Here is a 16,701-nt window from a genome sequence, read left to right on the forward strand (position 1 = left end):
TTTCATTAATCTAGACAATAAATAATGACTGGAACAAAAAAAATTTTGCTCCGATTCTAAACAAAAAATTAGATATACATATATTTGAGATAAATGGGAAGTAAATGGAAACAAACGATAGATTAAAATCAATCGATTAAATTAGGATAAAAATTGTTGTTCCGAGCAATTCCCTTAGGTGGTCCAGTTAATTGTCGGGGAAGGGGTCGAAGTATATAGGAAGGAGAGGGTATACACGATCGTAATTATCTAGGATACGTGTTCACTTTTTAGTCAAGCCGTTTGTATAATATCGTTCCTTCTTTCTCGGTTAACATTCTCTGGCCGGTCACTCCGGCTTAGAGTTAGTAAAGGGTAGAAAAAACTATAACGATGAATTCGTGCAAAGCAAGAGAACGCAATCGTAAAAGGGTTCGGAGAAATCGTTTGTGAAAAAAGAAGAAACATTGAAAAATGATTAAAGTTATTCTAACATGTTTCTTTTTTTTTTTTTAATTTTTAAGAACAAAAATTATTATGCTAGTTATTCAATTGTTAGTTTTATGTACTTTCATGTATAAGTTTTTATTTCTATTTGTTTAGAAATTTTTAGGAATAAAGAGTATTATATCAATTAGCAATCAACAATAATATCTAATTAATCATTAGTTTATCGTAATTATTTTTTAAAATAGAAAAACTATAATACAGCACACACACATATAAACATCTATATATATCTGATTTATAAAATACATAATTAAATTATTTCTGATTACTATCTAATTCTGATTACTATCTAATTACTATTTCTAATTACTATCTAATTACTATTTCTAATTACTATCTAATTATAATCTAATTACTTACAATTCTTTAATTATTTTAATTTTTTTTCTAACAATATTAAATAATAATAATAATTCTAATAATAAAAAAATGTTCTTTTTAAATTAGAGTCATTGATAATCAAATCAATTGTGCAAATCAATTGACAGTTGATTACTATTTTCTTGAATGACTTGGTACGAATACATTCTAATACATATCCTACTTTCACCTAGTAATATATTTTCTACTTTACTTCCTCTTTCATTTCATTCTAGTTATCCATTTTCAAAAACTATAAGCTTATACTATTAATCTGACTTTTTATTTAAAACGAAACGATTGATTAAAATTCTGTATCTATATTACCTACGATTCAGCCTAGAAACGATTATGATGAATTTTAAAAAGTTGACTTTAGCATATAAGAGACATAACAGAGAGAATTGATTTCATGAAATATTCTAGTAAGACTCGTCAGTGAAATTATATTGACGCTTTGCACATATGATAGTAAGACTCTATATATTTCATAGTAAGTTGGATAGAGTTTGTACATAAATAAGAAGCCATATTTTTGTTCTCAAAGCTTATGTCGATACTTGGGTATTAGATGCTTTCAATTTCTATTTCGAAGTAAAACTTTATTTGCCGATTTCTTTTTTTTCTAATATTTCTAAGAAAATATAAAATTGTTCGAAGTATAGCAACGTTAATGTAACTTTTTATTGGTTATGCTAGAAATAACGACCAATAGGCTTACTTCATTTATAATACAATCGCATGTTACTGAATTAGGCTCACTGATGTTTCCTCTGATTACCGTCTGATCATCGCAATACGTTCAAACCTTGAAAACTTTTAATATACTCGACTACTATAATATTGATCTCTTAACTTTTATATATATATATATATATGTATATGTATATATTGATGCATGCATTACTGGATATGTAAATAATAGCGATATTGATTTATAACAATTAGATATTTATATTTAATCTAACAATCTATACTTGTATTTTTTTCATTTATAAATCTCATATGATTTAGTGACAAATATAGATCATATTGATTTATATTTTCATCTGACGTGGTAAAGAAATCTTATTACTATTCATAATCGGCTGTCAATATTATACTCTGAGAATGGACATTTGTTCCGATATTATATCCACTTTACACTCATATAAACAATGATTTGAGTTTACATATTCAATTCTCAACTTGTTCAGAAATTTCGACGTTTTTTTATATGAATTTTTTTATACGATCAACATTGAATCATTTTACAAATAATATACGAATTAAAATGATAAAACAAGTTAAGTGATTTAAAATATTTTTTTCGAATAAATTTAATTGTTACTTAAAAAGAAAAGGCGGAGGAAAGATGTTCATTGGACGAGAACCACTGGTTGCCCAGGAAAATGTGAACGTATGGACAGCCGAGTGTCCCTCGAGGTTGTTCAGTGTCGTCAGTTCGATCCGGTCAGTGGGCCATTCAGCATGAACAACGAGCGCAGTGAGTATATATATATGTGTGTGTGTATATATACTTTTACTCCAGGGATGCTATATACTTCCTTATTACAATGACCTATTATTAAATCATATGAAAATTTATGGAAAAGTATTTCTATCGAGTAATACTTTCTCTCTCTCTCTCTCTCTCTCTTTCTCTCTCTCTCTCTCTCTCTCTCTCTCTCTCTCTCTCTCTCTCTCTCTCTCTCTCTCTCTCTATTCTTATCGGTCAAACTCATAAAAGATAATTTTTCATGAGTTAGTTTTCACTGTTACTGTTCTTCTTGTAGACGTTCTGAATGGTCTCGTTAACACTTTTATTACTTTCTAACATCCGGTTTGGACTTTATAATCTTTAAAATCATGAGCCAGAGTTTGCGTGTCTAACATGATTAAGAAAGTTGACTGGCAAATTTTTACTTTCTTTATATAATAAAATTTAATAGTTTATTAATGAAATTTGTTTTGATTTGTTTATAGAAGAAGATGAAAGTGTTTCTATATACTCGATTGGCAGTCAAAGGAACTTGGTATCCATCAAATCTAAAAAAACTTTGTAAGAAAATATTTAAACTAATCTGGAATCTTAACTTTATTCTTTGTTTTTAAATTCATTGATTTATTTAAGATCATTTTTTATTTAGTTGTTTAAATATTATTTAAAAAATATTAGGAATATTATAAATAATATATATACAAATTCGACTATTAGATTGTTTATTTTACTATTATTAGATTGTTATATTACTATTAAATTGTTTATTTTATCAGAGTTTTTATAATTTTTATAGCTTGAAGAAACGTAGACAAATATCCACTCTTTTGATCATAATCCTGTTCGTTTTGGTGGCTTCCTTATTCGTTGCGGTATTAGTACTTTCTATACTTTGTAAGTAGTCTTTCATTATCGTTAAAGATAAATGCAATGTAATGTAAATGTATGTTTATGAGAAGAATTTCTCATTGATATCTCTAATCTCATCCTATAATTTGTAGACTAGTTGTCAAATGATAGATAACTAGTAATCAAGATTACCTAGCTACCCACAATTTTCATCCGATCGTTGTTTGTTTCAGACTCTATGGTTAAACGTGAAACTAATATGAGACTATGTGATTCGGAAGATTGCGTGAGAATAGGTAAGTATGATTTATGTGAATGACATAATTACGATTACAATTTATGTCAAACGATAAGATTGACATATCTTTTCAAATGAATAGAATTTTTAATAATGTTGACAATTAAAAGAAAAAGTTATATTACTTATAAGATCATTTCTTTCGATCAGCTGCTAGTCTTAAGGAATCTATGGATACGTCCGTAGATCCTTGTGACGATTTTTATAAGTGAGTATTGTTTATATAAAATTGTAAAATTCTATGTACGAGTGTGCTGCAAAGAAATTTACGCACGATGCACCTTAATGACTGCAACCCTTTCTACTTATACGTCTTAGAATAAAATTGCCGTATATTCCTATATTTTTATAGTACATTAAGAATAGATATAGAAAAATCAATATGATATATATGGCTATGTGAGAAATAATTATAAACAAACAAATGGTTTTTTATTATAGTGCGCTAATACTTTTGTCAACATTTTTATAAATAAATTTTATAGTAATATACGAGATATGAATCGAATTATATATAAAATGTAATTATGTGTGTGTGTGTGTGTGTGTGTATATATGTATTTTTTTTCTTTTTTTTAATCGATCTTTAGATATACTTGTGGCAGATGGCCTCGAGAACATCCGATACCAGATTCTAGTCTAACAAATTCATGGTTCAATGAACGAACCGAACGAGTAGCTAGGACAATTAGAGATTCATTAAGAAAAAATATTAGCGATGGAGATGCACCTTGGTCCGTGCAACAAGCAAAAATTTTGTATACCAGTTGTTTGGACGTTGGTATGTGCGTTTGTTCGACTTCAAATAAAAATATTTGAATAATTGTTGAAGTTAAATAAACAAGAGTGAATAAATAAATAAATCGATATATTATTTTTTTCTAACATTTTCGGAATATTTTTCAACAATTGTCTAATATTTTTTTAGCAAAAGATTACGTATTTGAACGTGATATTTTTTGTGTTTAGTGCATCTTCATTTCTTCCATTTCTTTCTCAGAGTCAATGAACGAGTTAGGACTCTCGTCATTATTCGAGTTGTTAGAACTGCTCAATTTACCCTCAATTCCTGCAGCATTAACAAAGAAGACGAGAAATTATATCGATCAAATGGCTAAAGTCAAAAGAATTCTAGGAAGGGACGTTTTAATTGGTTTCGACGTTCTACCAGATCCTAGAAATGGTACCAAAAATGTCATTTTGCTCGATACACCAATCATAGGTAGTCCTTTCCCCAGGTAATATAAAAATTTAACTTTTTTTTAAAAGAAATTTTAAATAATTTGAAAATAGAATTAAAATAAAAAATAACACTTTTAATAATTATTCGATTATATCAACGAAAAGAATTTAATTTTTAAGTGACAAAGAATTAGAACGCCGTTTGCAAACGATTAGATCAAGAATGAGAAAATTGGATAATATGTTAGACGAAACAGACGAAGACTTAGAAGTGGAGTTACTATATATGTTTAATGTTATCAAGGAAGTTATCAGCAATGGTACATTGGATGCTTGTACTATCGAAAATGAAAGTACATTTCCTAAAGAAAATGACGTGAAAGATTTATTAAAGAAGATTTATGAACTTAGTAGTACTGTATATTTGGTAAGTTTATTTTTCTATTTTATTTGTTGCGTCATTATTTTTAAGAAAATTATAGATCAATTGTTATTTGCAATTACGTATATGTCGATCTACGAATGAATTACAAAAACATGATTGCAAAAGGTTTGTCATTTGTAACATCCGACATTGTGATTAATAGATTTGAAACGTTATCTAAAGTTATATTTTTCTAATCATTAACCGTAACTGACATGTTAAATTAGTATATTTTATGATATCATCCGTGATGTAACTTTATACGTCTTTTCTTTTTTTGATCTTTTTCGAACAGCTATCTCATTTAGAAGTTAATGAGAGTTTGACAGAAGAAAATATCAAAGATGAAGATTATATGTTTATTGATGATCTTCAGAAATTGACGGATGAATATGTGATCGAAGTTAACTCGAGTCTAACGCCAAAAATTATTTGGAGACCTTTTATCGAGATACTTTTTAAAGATGTTGTTACCTTGGATCTTTCTGAGAGAGATAAAGTTCTTGTGGGAAATTTAAAATATTTAAAAGATTTGGCTTTGATCATTGCTTCGGGGAATGAAGAAGATTTAGGTATTTTTTCGAATTCGTTCTTACATAATAAATCTAATATTATATATACATATATATACATATATACATATATACATATATATAATAGGGGGACCGGAAAGTAATGTCGTTCTCTTCAATTAAATTCAAACGAATCAATTTTTAACAAGTTTTTATTTTTAATCACAATCAAATATCGACATGCGCAGAAACGACATTACTTTCCGGTCCACATAATATATATATATATATGTAAATATCTAATTAATTTAAAATGATAACTTAATATCTTGAATGTTCGAGCACAAAATTAAATAAATAACATTTAAAATAAGCAACAATATTAATCTTTGTTAAAGAAACATATATATGGTGGGTCGTCGTGGACATAGTTGTTCCACATTCTTCCGAAAAATTACGACAAATTTGGTCTAATTATCTCCACTCATTAATGAACGTTGAAACTGTTACATCCCAATCTTTATACTGTGCCGAAGCTGTGAACCAATTAATGGGTTAGTACGTATATCATCCTATATAATTGAAAATCGTTATTATTATACTACAATAATTTACAAGTATTTTTTTTCTTTCTTTTTCTTATTTATTAAAATGATTATTCTATTAGGTATGGCAGCATCATGGTTATTTGTTGATAAATCTTTTCACGAAGAAAAAGCACCGAAAGTTCGCGAAATGTTAGAAGATATTAGAGCAGCTTTTGCTTCGTTAGTTCGAAAAACTGATTGGATGGATAAAGAAACTAAAAAAGTGACGTTAGAAAAGAATAATAAGATGTCTTTGGAAATTGGCCATCCAGAATGGCTTTTCCAGGAGGGTGAACTTGATGAATATTACGAAGATGTTAATACAATTTACTAATTTTTATATTTAAACAATATTTTTTTAATCTCTTCAGATACGATTTTTGTCGTATATAATTTTAAATTGATAGTAATTAAATAAATAAGTAAAATTCGGGTCCTGACGAAGTTATGCACTAGCTATCAGTTTAGCTCTTTTTTTCGAGTTTCCATAATAAGCGGGTTTTTACGAGATTGTTACCCAATTAAACCCAATTAGTCGCCTTTTATGACAAGCAGAGGATATTGCAGGGATATATTTTATCCCTGACCCATAGAGAAAGAAATATATATATATAAGAAGGGTTATTAAACGTGAATTTTTATAAACATTAAGTTAAAAATTACACATGTTATTATCCTTGAAGAGATTAAAATAGTTAGTGTTTAATGTTATTCTATTTTCTTTCTACTATAATATATCCAATAATATTCCATGTTCTTTCAGATAGATCTGTCGGAAACGAAATATTTAGATAATATGTTACAAATCGTTCGATCAATTTCATTCGCAAAATTGGAATGTCTTCACGATACTAATTTATATAACGAATCATAGTAAGTGAACTTCTATATATGTATATTTACTTTTTACTTGTTATTTAATAAATTGTTAAAGAAATAATTTAATTAATATTTTTTACATTATTTAAAGTTGGGTGACAGATCCAACAGATGTCAACGCCTTTCATACTTTTCAAGTGAATCAAATTAGTATGTAGATAAAATATAGATATATATATCTTTTTTATAACAGCAATATTTTTCATATATCTATTTTATTTTTTAATACACATGCAGCTATTCCCGCAGGAATTCTCCAGTTTCCATTCTACGAACTTGGTCTAGAGTAAGAGTTACAAAAACTCGATGAATTCTGATTGACTTTTTTTAAATAATCAATGTTTATGCGAAAATAATTTCGATTATATTAAAAAAGTTTATTGATTGCAGAGCTTTAAATTATGGCGCTATCGGTACGGTTCTTGGGCACGAATTAACACATGGTTTCGATAATAGTGGTAGACAATACGATAGTAATGGCAATTTGAGACAATGGTGGACAAACGAAACGATTTTCGAGTATACCGAAAGAACTCAATGTTTTATAGATCACTATAACAGTTATTATGAAGACGAGGTATACTTGTATTGAAGAAAGAAAAAAAAAAGAAAAACGATTCTAATAAATAATTATTTACTGGATATCGACAATTAAATGATGATTTTTTAAAACTATTAATTAGGATATATAGAAATAATAGATTTGAACAATTTTATGAGAAATTTGATTTTAATCTTAAAAGCCGAACGAGCATTTGACCATAATTGAATCCAATATTGTCTGAGTAGGTAGACGATTACGTGAACGGCAAATTGACCTTGGGGGAGAATATAGCCGATAATGGTGGTTTAAGAGAAGCTGTCATTGCTTATGAAAGATGGAAGGCCAGACATGGTCAAGAGCCTTTGCTTCCCGGATTTACACATTTCACACATCAGCAATTACTCTTTCTTAGTTTCGCTCACGTAAGATGATTTAACTGTTAAAGAAATTTTCATTGGTTCGATCGAAGATCGTTAAATATCAAGTTACTTTCACATGGTTTTAGCTGTGGTGCGAGGCATACACCGCATCGTCCTTGAAATGGATGCTTGAAGATTCTCATTGTCCAGGTCACGTGAGGCTTAGAGCGGTACTTAAAAATTCCAAGGAATTCAGCGAAGCCTGGAAATGTCCTTTAGGATCTAATATGAATCCAGTTAAAAAATGTCGTCTCTGGTAATGGAGGGTTACGCCAACTTCCTTTTTCTTTCATTTCAAAACTTATGTAATTAGTAATTATATTCCAAGGAATTTGGAATAATTTCTTTAAAAGTGTCCTTTAGGATCACAATTAATCCAATTTCAACTAAATGTTGTCATCTGCTTCCTTTTTTCTTAAAACATATATCAGGAGACATTAATTAATAATAAATAATTAATCTCTCTTGTAAAAAAATGTCGAAAGGTTAAAAATGAAGAGATGTATTGTTGGTCGACTGGATTGTAATAATCCATGTAAAAAAAAGTAATCTTAAAACATTTGTAATAAAAGGAATTTATTTACTTATAAAATCTAAGATGCGTGGTATATTCTATTGGTATTTCTAAATTATATCTTATAAACATAAATCTAGGAGATCATCTTATGATCATATCTAGAGCACTCTTGTGTTTCACTGAAATCGTCCTTATGTTAACTTTCAATAGAAAAATTAAAGAAGAATTTTTAATAAATGTATCCACCATTTTCATCAACAGGTTGAGTATATCCATTTGACGTTTTGGTAACAACTGTGCTTGTCTTTGTCAACGAAGTATCAAGAGCAACTGGTTTGCTATCAGTTGTCTCTAATTTCTTTCCTTCAATCGGTTTTCGAATTTCGACAGTTTCGAGATTTTCTGGAGTTGGAGCCGGAGATGAAGTTGGTAATTGGAAAAGTGACCCAAGATTTGGAAATTGTGGTAATTGGGGTAATTGGGGTAATTGTGGAAATTGAGGGAGTTGAAGATTAGGGAAAGTTTCTTGGAATAATGAACCGATTGATCCAGATTCTTTAACTCCAATGTTACTTGTAAATAAATTATTGTTACCTACCAATGGATAAGGAACCAAGTTATTTAATTGAGAAGGTAAAGATTGATGAATTCGTGAAGTGTACTGGGATTGTGGGAATTGGTAAGGAACTCCATAAGTATGTGAACTAACATATGGTAATTGACCGTTCAATAATTTCGGTTGACTACCAAAAGCACCAATGTTTCGGAGATTAAATTGATAAGCTGTGTCGAAGCTAGGCGGACTTTGCACATGATCGGCGAACGTGCTCGATTGGTCAATCGTCAGAGGTGTCAAGTTGGAGAAATCAGTGTCGGTGTTGAGATGAATCGGGAGATTGTTTACTGGAAGGAGTAAACTTGAGTCTATCACTGGTGTGTGATGTGCTACATCTGAAACTGTTATAATACATAATTTTTTTTTCTTTTGATCATTAGATAATTATAACGATATATATTGTGATTTTTTTTTATTTACCTTGCGGTACAGTTAGTTGAGTTTTTTGAACTGTCTTTGTTTCTTCTAAATGATCATGGACTTCTGGGAGCACTGTCTGTTCTAATTTTGTATCGACAGTCAAAGTCTTTGAAATAATTAATATTGAAGATTAGGCAAGCGAAAAATTTAATATTTAATATTAATCGATATTATATATAAGGATGATTTATAAAAATAATAATTGTAATAAAAAAATTTAATATTACATTATCAAAGAGTAAATATGGATATATTATATTTTTATTGTTCAAAAACTCATCGACTCACCTTCACCGCAGGAACCTCGTATGAAGTTGACTCTTGAGTGTTTACTGGTGTCTACAAAAGAATTGATTATTCTCAGAGATCTCCTCATTGGAATTTTTAAGAAAGATAAAAATTTCAAATGTAATATTTACTTTAACTTCGACGGTAGTTACAGGTTCTCCATAAGATGTAACCGGAGCCTTAATCGAAGGTGTCAAATAATCTACAGTTTCTTTCTTCAATAGAGTCGTCTATAAAAATGAAATTTTTTAATAAAATTTTCTTATAAAAGGAAAAAATAAAGAAGAAGAAAAAAGAATCTACTCTCTATCTAATTATATACATTTCTCGTATATGTACATATGCCTATATATTAAATTAAAAAATATGAAAAATCGAAATATATGTTCTTACCTCGACTGGTTTTGTTAAAGTCGTAAGAGTTTTTAAGTGAACTTTTTTAGCCGCATCGATAACAGGAGATAAGTATTGTTTGTTGAGTGTTTGTGCTTGATTAACCTAATGAAATCATTTCCAAATGAATTCTATTGAAATCAAATATTATTATCAATGCTTTTTTACCTCGACAATTCCATAAGTAGGTAATGGGACTTGAGGATTAGTTTTTACAATTGTCGTATGCTGTTCTATGCTCAATGGTTTGCTGGGTTGATGATCAGGTGGACCGTAACTTTGTTTTGATTCATCATCCGGAACACTGTAAGAACCAACATAGCCACCGAGAGATTTAGATATTTCTAACTCGTTCTCTTGATGATGATGATGATTATGATGATAATCAGTTCCGTAACGTAAATCACCAGGTAAAATATCTCTCTTTGGTTTCTCAACGGCGGCTGTTAACGACGCCACCGAACACAGCTGTTCAACAAATAGAAATCAAATTAATTCATCTATTTCTAAATACGTAAGAATAATTCGTATTTGTGAGCCAAACGATGAATTTCGAAAATAAAATTTACAAAGATTCCATTCATTGAGAAATCGATCAATTAGGATCATCTTTATTTATCAGCTGTTACGTAATTTAACAGGTTTCGACGATTATGAAATACATTTTTTTTCTCTCTAAGTTGTATCTCAAATAACCTTGTCACTTTGTTTCCCTTTCCTTGCATATATATATATATATATATATATATATATATATATATATATATATATATTTATTTCTGTTATCTAAAAAAAATGTTCGCGATTCGAGAGTTGCCCGATTTTATAAAACATTTTGCCTATAATAATGCGTTAATTAATATGTAAAAATGTTTATGTATGTAATACGTAACATATTTTCACATTGGAAGTGATGCAAGTTTGTTAAAAAAGTTTGAAAAAAAAGAGAAGGGACGAATTAGAAAACACCCTTACCACTGTTAGCAGAAGGAACCTCATGTTGCTTGTACGGAGTGTGACGAAGAGTTGAGCATCTTTTCGATCGTATTTCGACCTTTTATACCTGGCAGATGTTGTCTCCAGGTGATGTTGCAATCCAAGTGGCATTGGGAAGAACTAGATTTTTTTAATAGACTCCTCCTTTAGATTCACTTCTACGAATTTTCGAGACGAATCACGAAGACAGATACACTTCCTTTTTTATTCGAAACAACAACGTATATATAATTTTTTGTAAAAATGAAATAAATCAAGTAAGTAATATTTACCTTTATAGGGTTAAAATTTTTTTCCTTATATATATATACACACACATACACATATGTTAAAAATGATGTAAATTTTGTATTTCAATTTGTTATATAGCATAAATCTTTTTCTTTTTGAATACTTGGTATTATTTTTTAGTGGTTGAATGTATTTAATTTTTTTTATGGCTTCGTTAGGTGTTTTTTGTTGGAGCTAAAAAATACTTTTATCGAAACGAGCTAAAAAGCAGGAATCTTTTAAAGTACAGAGATAAGGGACAATTTTCACTAAATTTAATGGATCAATTTTGTAGATAAAAGATAGATCATTTATGATGATTTATTAACGAATGGTTATATCTGATCAATAATTTGACAAAAAAAATAATGTATGTGCATTGTGTTCAAAACATTTTGATTATTACGAAATAAATATTACGAAAATTATATTATTATATCAAAATTATTACGATTAGCTCTATCAGTTTGTGAAGTTCACGAAAGAGCAAATGTTATTTTGATCTCCATCGTATATTTAATTGGTCAGGATAGAATGTGATCTGTCTTGCCGTTTCGCGTTAAAAATGTAGCTTCATTTTGACGGTTTTGTAACCTTGATAGCTCAAAATATCATATATTTGGAGACTCTATCCCTTTCTTGAGTTTCATCCAATCAAAGTCCTTTCTCTCTCTCTCTTTCTCTCTTTCTCTCTCTTCTTCTCTCTCTCTCTCTTTCTCTCTCTTCTTCTCTCTCTTTCTCTCTTTCTCTCTCTTCTTCTCTCTCTCTCTCTTTCTCTCTCTTCTTCTCTCTCTTTCTCTTTCTCTCTCTTCTTCTCTCTCTCTCTCTCTCCCTTTCTCTCTCTTCTTCTCTCTCTCTCTCTCTCTTCCTCTCTCTCTCTCTCTCCCTCTCTCTCTTTCTCTACGTTGATATTTTATTCTAAATTTCTGTTACCGATGTTATGTCTGAGGCTACAGGATTGCACAATTTTTAACTATGTTTTGCATAGAATTACATAAAAAAGTCATTCATATGTGTAAATTGATTTGGATCGGCCGAATGAGTTTTTGAAAAAAGAGTGTGTTTTATTTATTTAAACAAAAAAAATTCTCTTCTTTTTATTAATCTGAAAAGAATAAAAAGAAATGAATTTTTTATTATCTTGTGCGAACTTATTCGAGAGGGAGTAACTATATAAAAGATTGATTTATTTTTTATTGCAGCATCTATTTTTGGCTCAGAATGCGTTCCACCAATACGAGGGAAGTCAACTTTTTAATTTCGTGCTTTAGTATTATTTCACTTTTTCGAAATTATTACTGTGGCGCTACTTTTTAAAAAGATATTAGCTGTTAAGATTGAGCGAATTAAACACGCCCGATTGTATGCAACCCTCATACTTTCCGATGTGAAAGTTATCTATTTCCCAGGCGCATAAAATCTATTATATTAAACTAATTAATTAAATAATTAAATTTTATTTAAAATGTATCTTTTCTTTCAATTTTTATTATAAATATATTATTCATTTTAATATCTTTTTATTCATTTGTTGAAATATTAAGTTATTCCTATCTACCTGATTGACTTTGTATTTAGAGAGGAAGAGAGATGAAGAGATTTATGAATTCTTTACATTCTCCTGTAACTTTTTTTTCATCCAAACGTGCAACTTCCTGAGGCGTATCTCTCGTACGAGCGTCTATATTTCCTGACATAGCATACGCCTTTTGGAAAGTTTCCGTTCCTTCCTTTTGTACCTTTGTGCCTTTCTCCGACGAACTTTAAAAATATCTTTAGAATCCGTAACATGAAGCCATTCTATCCTTCGCCGAAGTCTACTGTGAGTAACAACTCGACTGTAACGAGAGTATTACTTTAACTTGACCGTGACAATAGCCAATTGGATGAGTAAAAGATAAACAATTAAATAAATTTTTAGCAATAAAAAAAAAATAAATCCATTTATCTGATCATTCTTAAAGAAGAAGTAAATACAAATTTGTATTTTCTTTTTACTGTTGATGTTCTTTGAAAAATAACTTTCAATGATAATCCTTTCACCATTTCTTCCTTCGTTTTCTATATATCATGCTTTTGAGAATGCGAATACTCTCTCCACGTGCACATATAGAAATAATAGGAAACCGAAGTTATATTACTTCCTCTTGCATGACTCTGATTGTTTAATTTTTTTATCCCCTTCGAAGCAACTACGTTCATAAGAAATAATTATAACAATAATAAGAAAGAAAAGCATTAAAGTTTTAAAATCGAAATGATGTTCGAAAATCCTCGATGGTGGACGATGTCAAAAGTATAGTAAAAAGGATACACGATTTGTTACTTAAAATATTGCTGACGCGTTGCTTAACGAATTTATTTCATTCCTTGCTGATATGACGATGCTATTGACAGCCTTTTAAAACTACCAAAATATCTATAAGTTTCATGCGTTACTATTAACGATTTCCAATGAATATTTCTAATTACGTAATGCTCTTGTGACCATATCTTTTATTTGTCGTTTTGACATATAAAAAAGATTTTTCATTTCAGTTTATTACAGTTCTTTTAATATCTTTCATCTTTATTCATTAGGTAGTTACGAAGTGGTGCAAAAAAGGAAAAGAAAATTGTTAAAAAGATTTTTTAAAAAATTACGAATTATACGAAAAGAAGGAAGAAATTCGTCCGAGCGTTCGATCCTTTCGAAAGATCGAGCGAATGTACAGAACGGGTCGTCGAACTTGCTCGCTCGCTTGCTCGTACACAGGACATCGAAAAAAGGAAGGTTACAAAAAGGAGAGAAGATGGAGACGAGATTGGCGAACGTAAGCCAGTCGGAAAGAGAGTGCTTTCTTCGTGAACCGACGATAGTGAAGGTCTCCGTATATAAGCATCTAACCGCACTGCAATTGTCAGTGTGCTTCCTGTGTGATAGGCAATACAGATCACCCTCTACATTTCTCTAATCGACGTGCAAGATGCTCTTATTCGTAAGTTTCTACGCCGGGATCTATCATTCCTTCGGATTCATCGATCAACCGCTGCGAATAGGCGTTACTTATCATGGAGATACAATCGTGCTTTTTGTTTTTTCCTTTTTTGATTTTGGTTATATGACTATATCTGTCTCTTGATCGACGGAAGTCATCAGTTTGTTTTAATAATTATTATTTTTCTTTCGTTTCAATAGATCATTTTTTTATTTGTTTTTTTTTCTGTTTTTTGAACGGATGAAATTTCAGTCTAAATAATATTTACGATCGTTAAAAAACGATTAAGTTTTCCAAGTTCTTTTTTAACGTAAGAAAATAACTAGAAACTTTCAATTTCGTATTCGAGTTGAAATTTCACCACCAATTTATTCGCCATTATCTCAACAATAAGATCTTTTGCAGTTTTTAGCGACCATCGCCGTGATAGGAGCGAAGGCTTCACATTTTTCATCGTACGAAGGTCATCATGGTTTCTCTAGTCATCCAAAGCTTATCTCACAATCGGTCCAACTTAATGAAGTACCCACGAAAATTATTAAGGTCACTAAAACTGTAGCTATCAAGGTTCCCGTCCCGTATCCAGTTAAGGTAAACCCTATTTTATTGAAAGCAACCAGTCATAATGAACGAGTTCGTGTTTCTTAGAAAACGTCATTACAAAAAGTCTTTAACATTTAAGAAAAACTTTTACGATAGTTGCTTCCTCTAATTGGCAAAAAGGATACTTACTGACACCCTTAAAGAGACAAGATCAAGAAAGTAGTGAAAAGTGAAATGTGATCTTGAAACGTGAAACTTTTATACTCGCAATACAATCCATTACATTGATATTAATTAACAAGTCTTTGCAAGGATATCACAATAAAAATAATAATTGTAATAATAATAATAATAATAGTAATAATAATAGTAATAATAAAAGAAATAATAAACAGTCATCATTTCTGACATTGGCCAGCTTAGTCATACAATAGCGTTTTTAATTTTATTTTGTTTATAAAAATTGTTCTCCAAATCGATAGGTCTGAATCGAATTTAATTTGCCGATCTTTCTCTCAATCAGGTACCCCATCATATACCGGTTCCAGTGCCTGTGAACCATCCTGTGGCTGTTCCGGTTCCGCAGATAGTGAAAGTTCCTGAACACGTGCCAGTAGAGGTAGAAAAGCCGGTTCCAGTTGAAGTCCATCAACAAGTGCCGGTAGTGGTCTCGAAGCCGGTACCTCTGCCACAACCAGTACCTGTACCACATCCAGTAACTGTTCCAAAGCCAGTATTTTATCCTGTACCACATCCAATACCTTATCAACAATCAGAAGGACATTCTGGAGGATATTCTACTGGATATTCTGGAGGAGAGGGAGATCATATCGGTCATGAGTCTAGATATACTACTTATACCGTTCAATCACCAGGACATTATGAGCAAGAACATTTTCAACCTTCGCAATCAGATCTATCATCGGAACATCATTAATCATAATCATATTTTTCTTTAGACCTCGGCAAGGAATTTCTTTATTTTTTTTTTATAGAAAAAAATTTTAATAACTTAGGAGAGATTATTATGTTCATTAAAATATCGTTATGATAACGATGATCTACACATTAGATCAAATTATCGTTTTGATTTAGAACGTCAAGTTCTGTTTTTGTATATAGTTACGATGTAGTTAATTTCTTCACATATGTGTGTTAAGTTTTTGTTTTTCTTTATATTATTACTTTTTATTTGCTTTTTCTGTTCTGTTTTCCTTTCTTTTTTTTTCTTCCCTTTCGTTTTTTCTTCTTTCTTTCTTTTTTGTTAAACTTCTTTTATATAGATTATTATTTTTTAATAAAACTTTGTCTAATCAAACGTACCTTCTTCTTCTCTTGTGACTTTAATCATATCTCTAGATATATTTATTACAAAAAAATAATACTTTGTTTTCAAATGAACCGTCAATGAACCGTAGAAAAATTTCCTGTCTTTGCGAAAAAATTGAGACCACCTATCACTAGACCGGTTAGATCGAGAAAATCTTTTACGTTTACTTTATACGACCGTCTCGCTTTTGACGGGCATACGACTTTTTTTCGTTTCAATATATTGCACACGTTTTCTCGAGCAGAGTCGAATTACTCTGCTCATGGAAGGAAGTAAGATCAATTTACCAAGGATGGAGAGTATTCTGTTAAATTTAAACTAGAAAGT

At 30.0% G+C, this 16,701-nt stretch overlaps 3 protein-coding genes across 6 annotated transcripts; 2 read left to right on the forward strand and 1 right to left on the reverse strand.

The window, feature by feature from the left end:
- Window positions 1-2,209: 2,209 nt before the first annotated feature.
- On the forward strand, window positions 2,210-9,660 carry Nep5 (M13 family metallopeptidase neprilysin 5). Of its 4 annotated transcripts, none has more exons than XM_085662743.1 (17): window positions 2,210-2,335; window positions 2,815-2,890; window positions 3,126-3,223; window positions 3,412-3,474; window positions 3,627-3,684; window positions 4,067-4,257; window positions 4,477-4,714; window positions 4,839-5,085; window positions 5,459-5,654; window positions 5,993-6,148; window positions 6,262-6,497; window positions 6,945-7,054; window positions 7,152-7,210; window positions 7,298-7,346; window positions 7,451-7,637; window positions 7,850-8,026; window positions 8,110-9,660. In XM_085662743.1, the coding sequence occupies exons 1-17, from the start codon at window positions 2,251-2,253 to the stop codon at window positions 8,281-8,283; spliced, it is 2,400 nt and encodes a 799-aa protein (XP_085518869.1). In that variant the 5' UTR covers window positions 2,210-2,250; the 3' UTR covers window positions 8,284-9,660. The 4 variants fall into 4 exon arrangements, with proteins under 4 accessions (XP_085518869.1, XP_035739620.1, XP_085518870.1 ...); XM_035883727.2 differs by having other exon boundaries at window positions 2,212-2,335; window positions 5,378-5,654; window positions 8,110-9,657; XM_085662744.1 differs by lacking the exon at window positions 3,126-3,223 and having other exon boundaries at window positions 2,215-2,335; window positions 5,378-5,654; window positions 8,110-9,658.
- On the reverse strand, window positions 8,630-11,270 carry LOC118449280 (uncharacterized). Its single transcript, XM_035883661.2, has 7 exons — window positions 11,233-11,270; window positions 10,426-10,725; window positions 10,258-10,362; window positions 9,996-10,094; window positions 9,865-9,915; window positions 9,577-9,682; window positions 8,630-9,497 (listed from the first exon to the last, which is right to left on the reverse strand). The coding sequence occupies exons 1-7, from the start codon at window positions 11,254-11,256 to the stop codon at window positions 8,770-8,772; spliced, it is 1,413 nt and encodes a 470-aa protein (XP_035739554.2). The 5' UTR covers window positions 11,257-11,270; the 3' UTR covers window positions 8,630-8,769.
- A 3,082-nt stretch (window positions 11,271-14,352) lies between these two features.
- Window positions 14,353-16,297, forward strand: LOC118449281 (uncharacterized). The gene is made up of 3 exons (XM_085662659.1): window positions 14,353-14,501; window positions 14,907-15,092; window positions 15,568-16,297. The coding sequence occupies exons 1-3, from the start codon at window positions 14,490-14,492 to the stop codon at window positions 15,979-15,981; spliced, it is 612 nt and encodes a 203-aa protein (XP_085518785.1). The 5' UTR covers window positions 14,353-14,489; the 3' UTR covers window positions 15,982-16,297.
- The last annotated feature ends 404 nt before the right edge of the window (window positions 16,298-16,701 follow it).

Source organism: Vespa mandarinia, chromosome 19 (assembly GCF_050613455.1).
Source record: "Vespa mandarinia isolate Hongniang chromosome 19, ASM5061345v1, whole genome shotgun sequence".
Classification (NCBI taxonomy): Eukaryota; Metazoa; Arthropoda; class Insecta; order Hymenoptera; family Vespidae; genus Vespa; species Vespa mandarinia.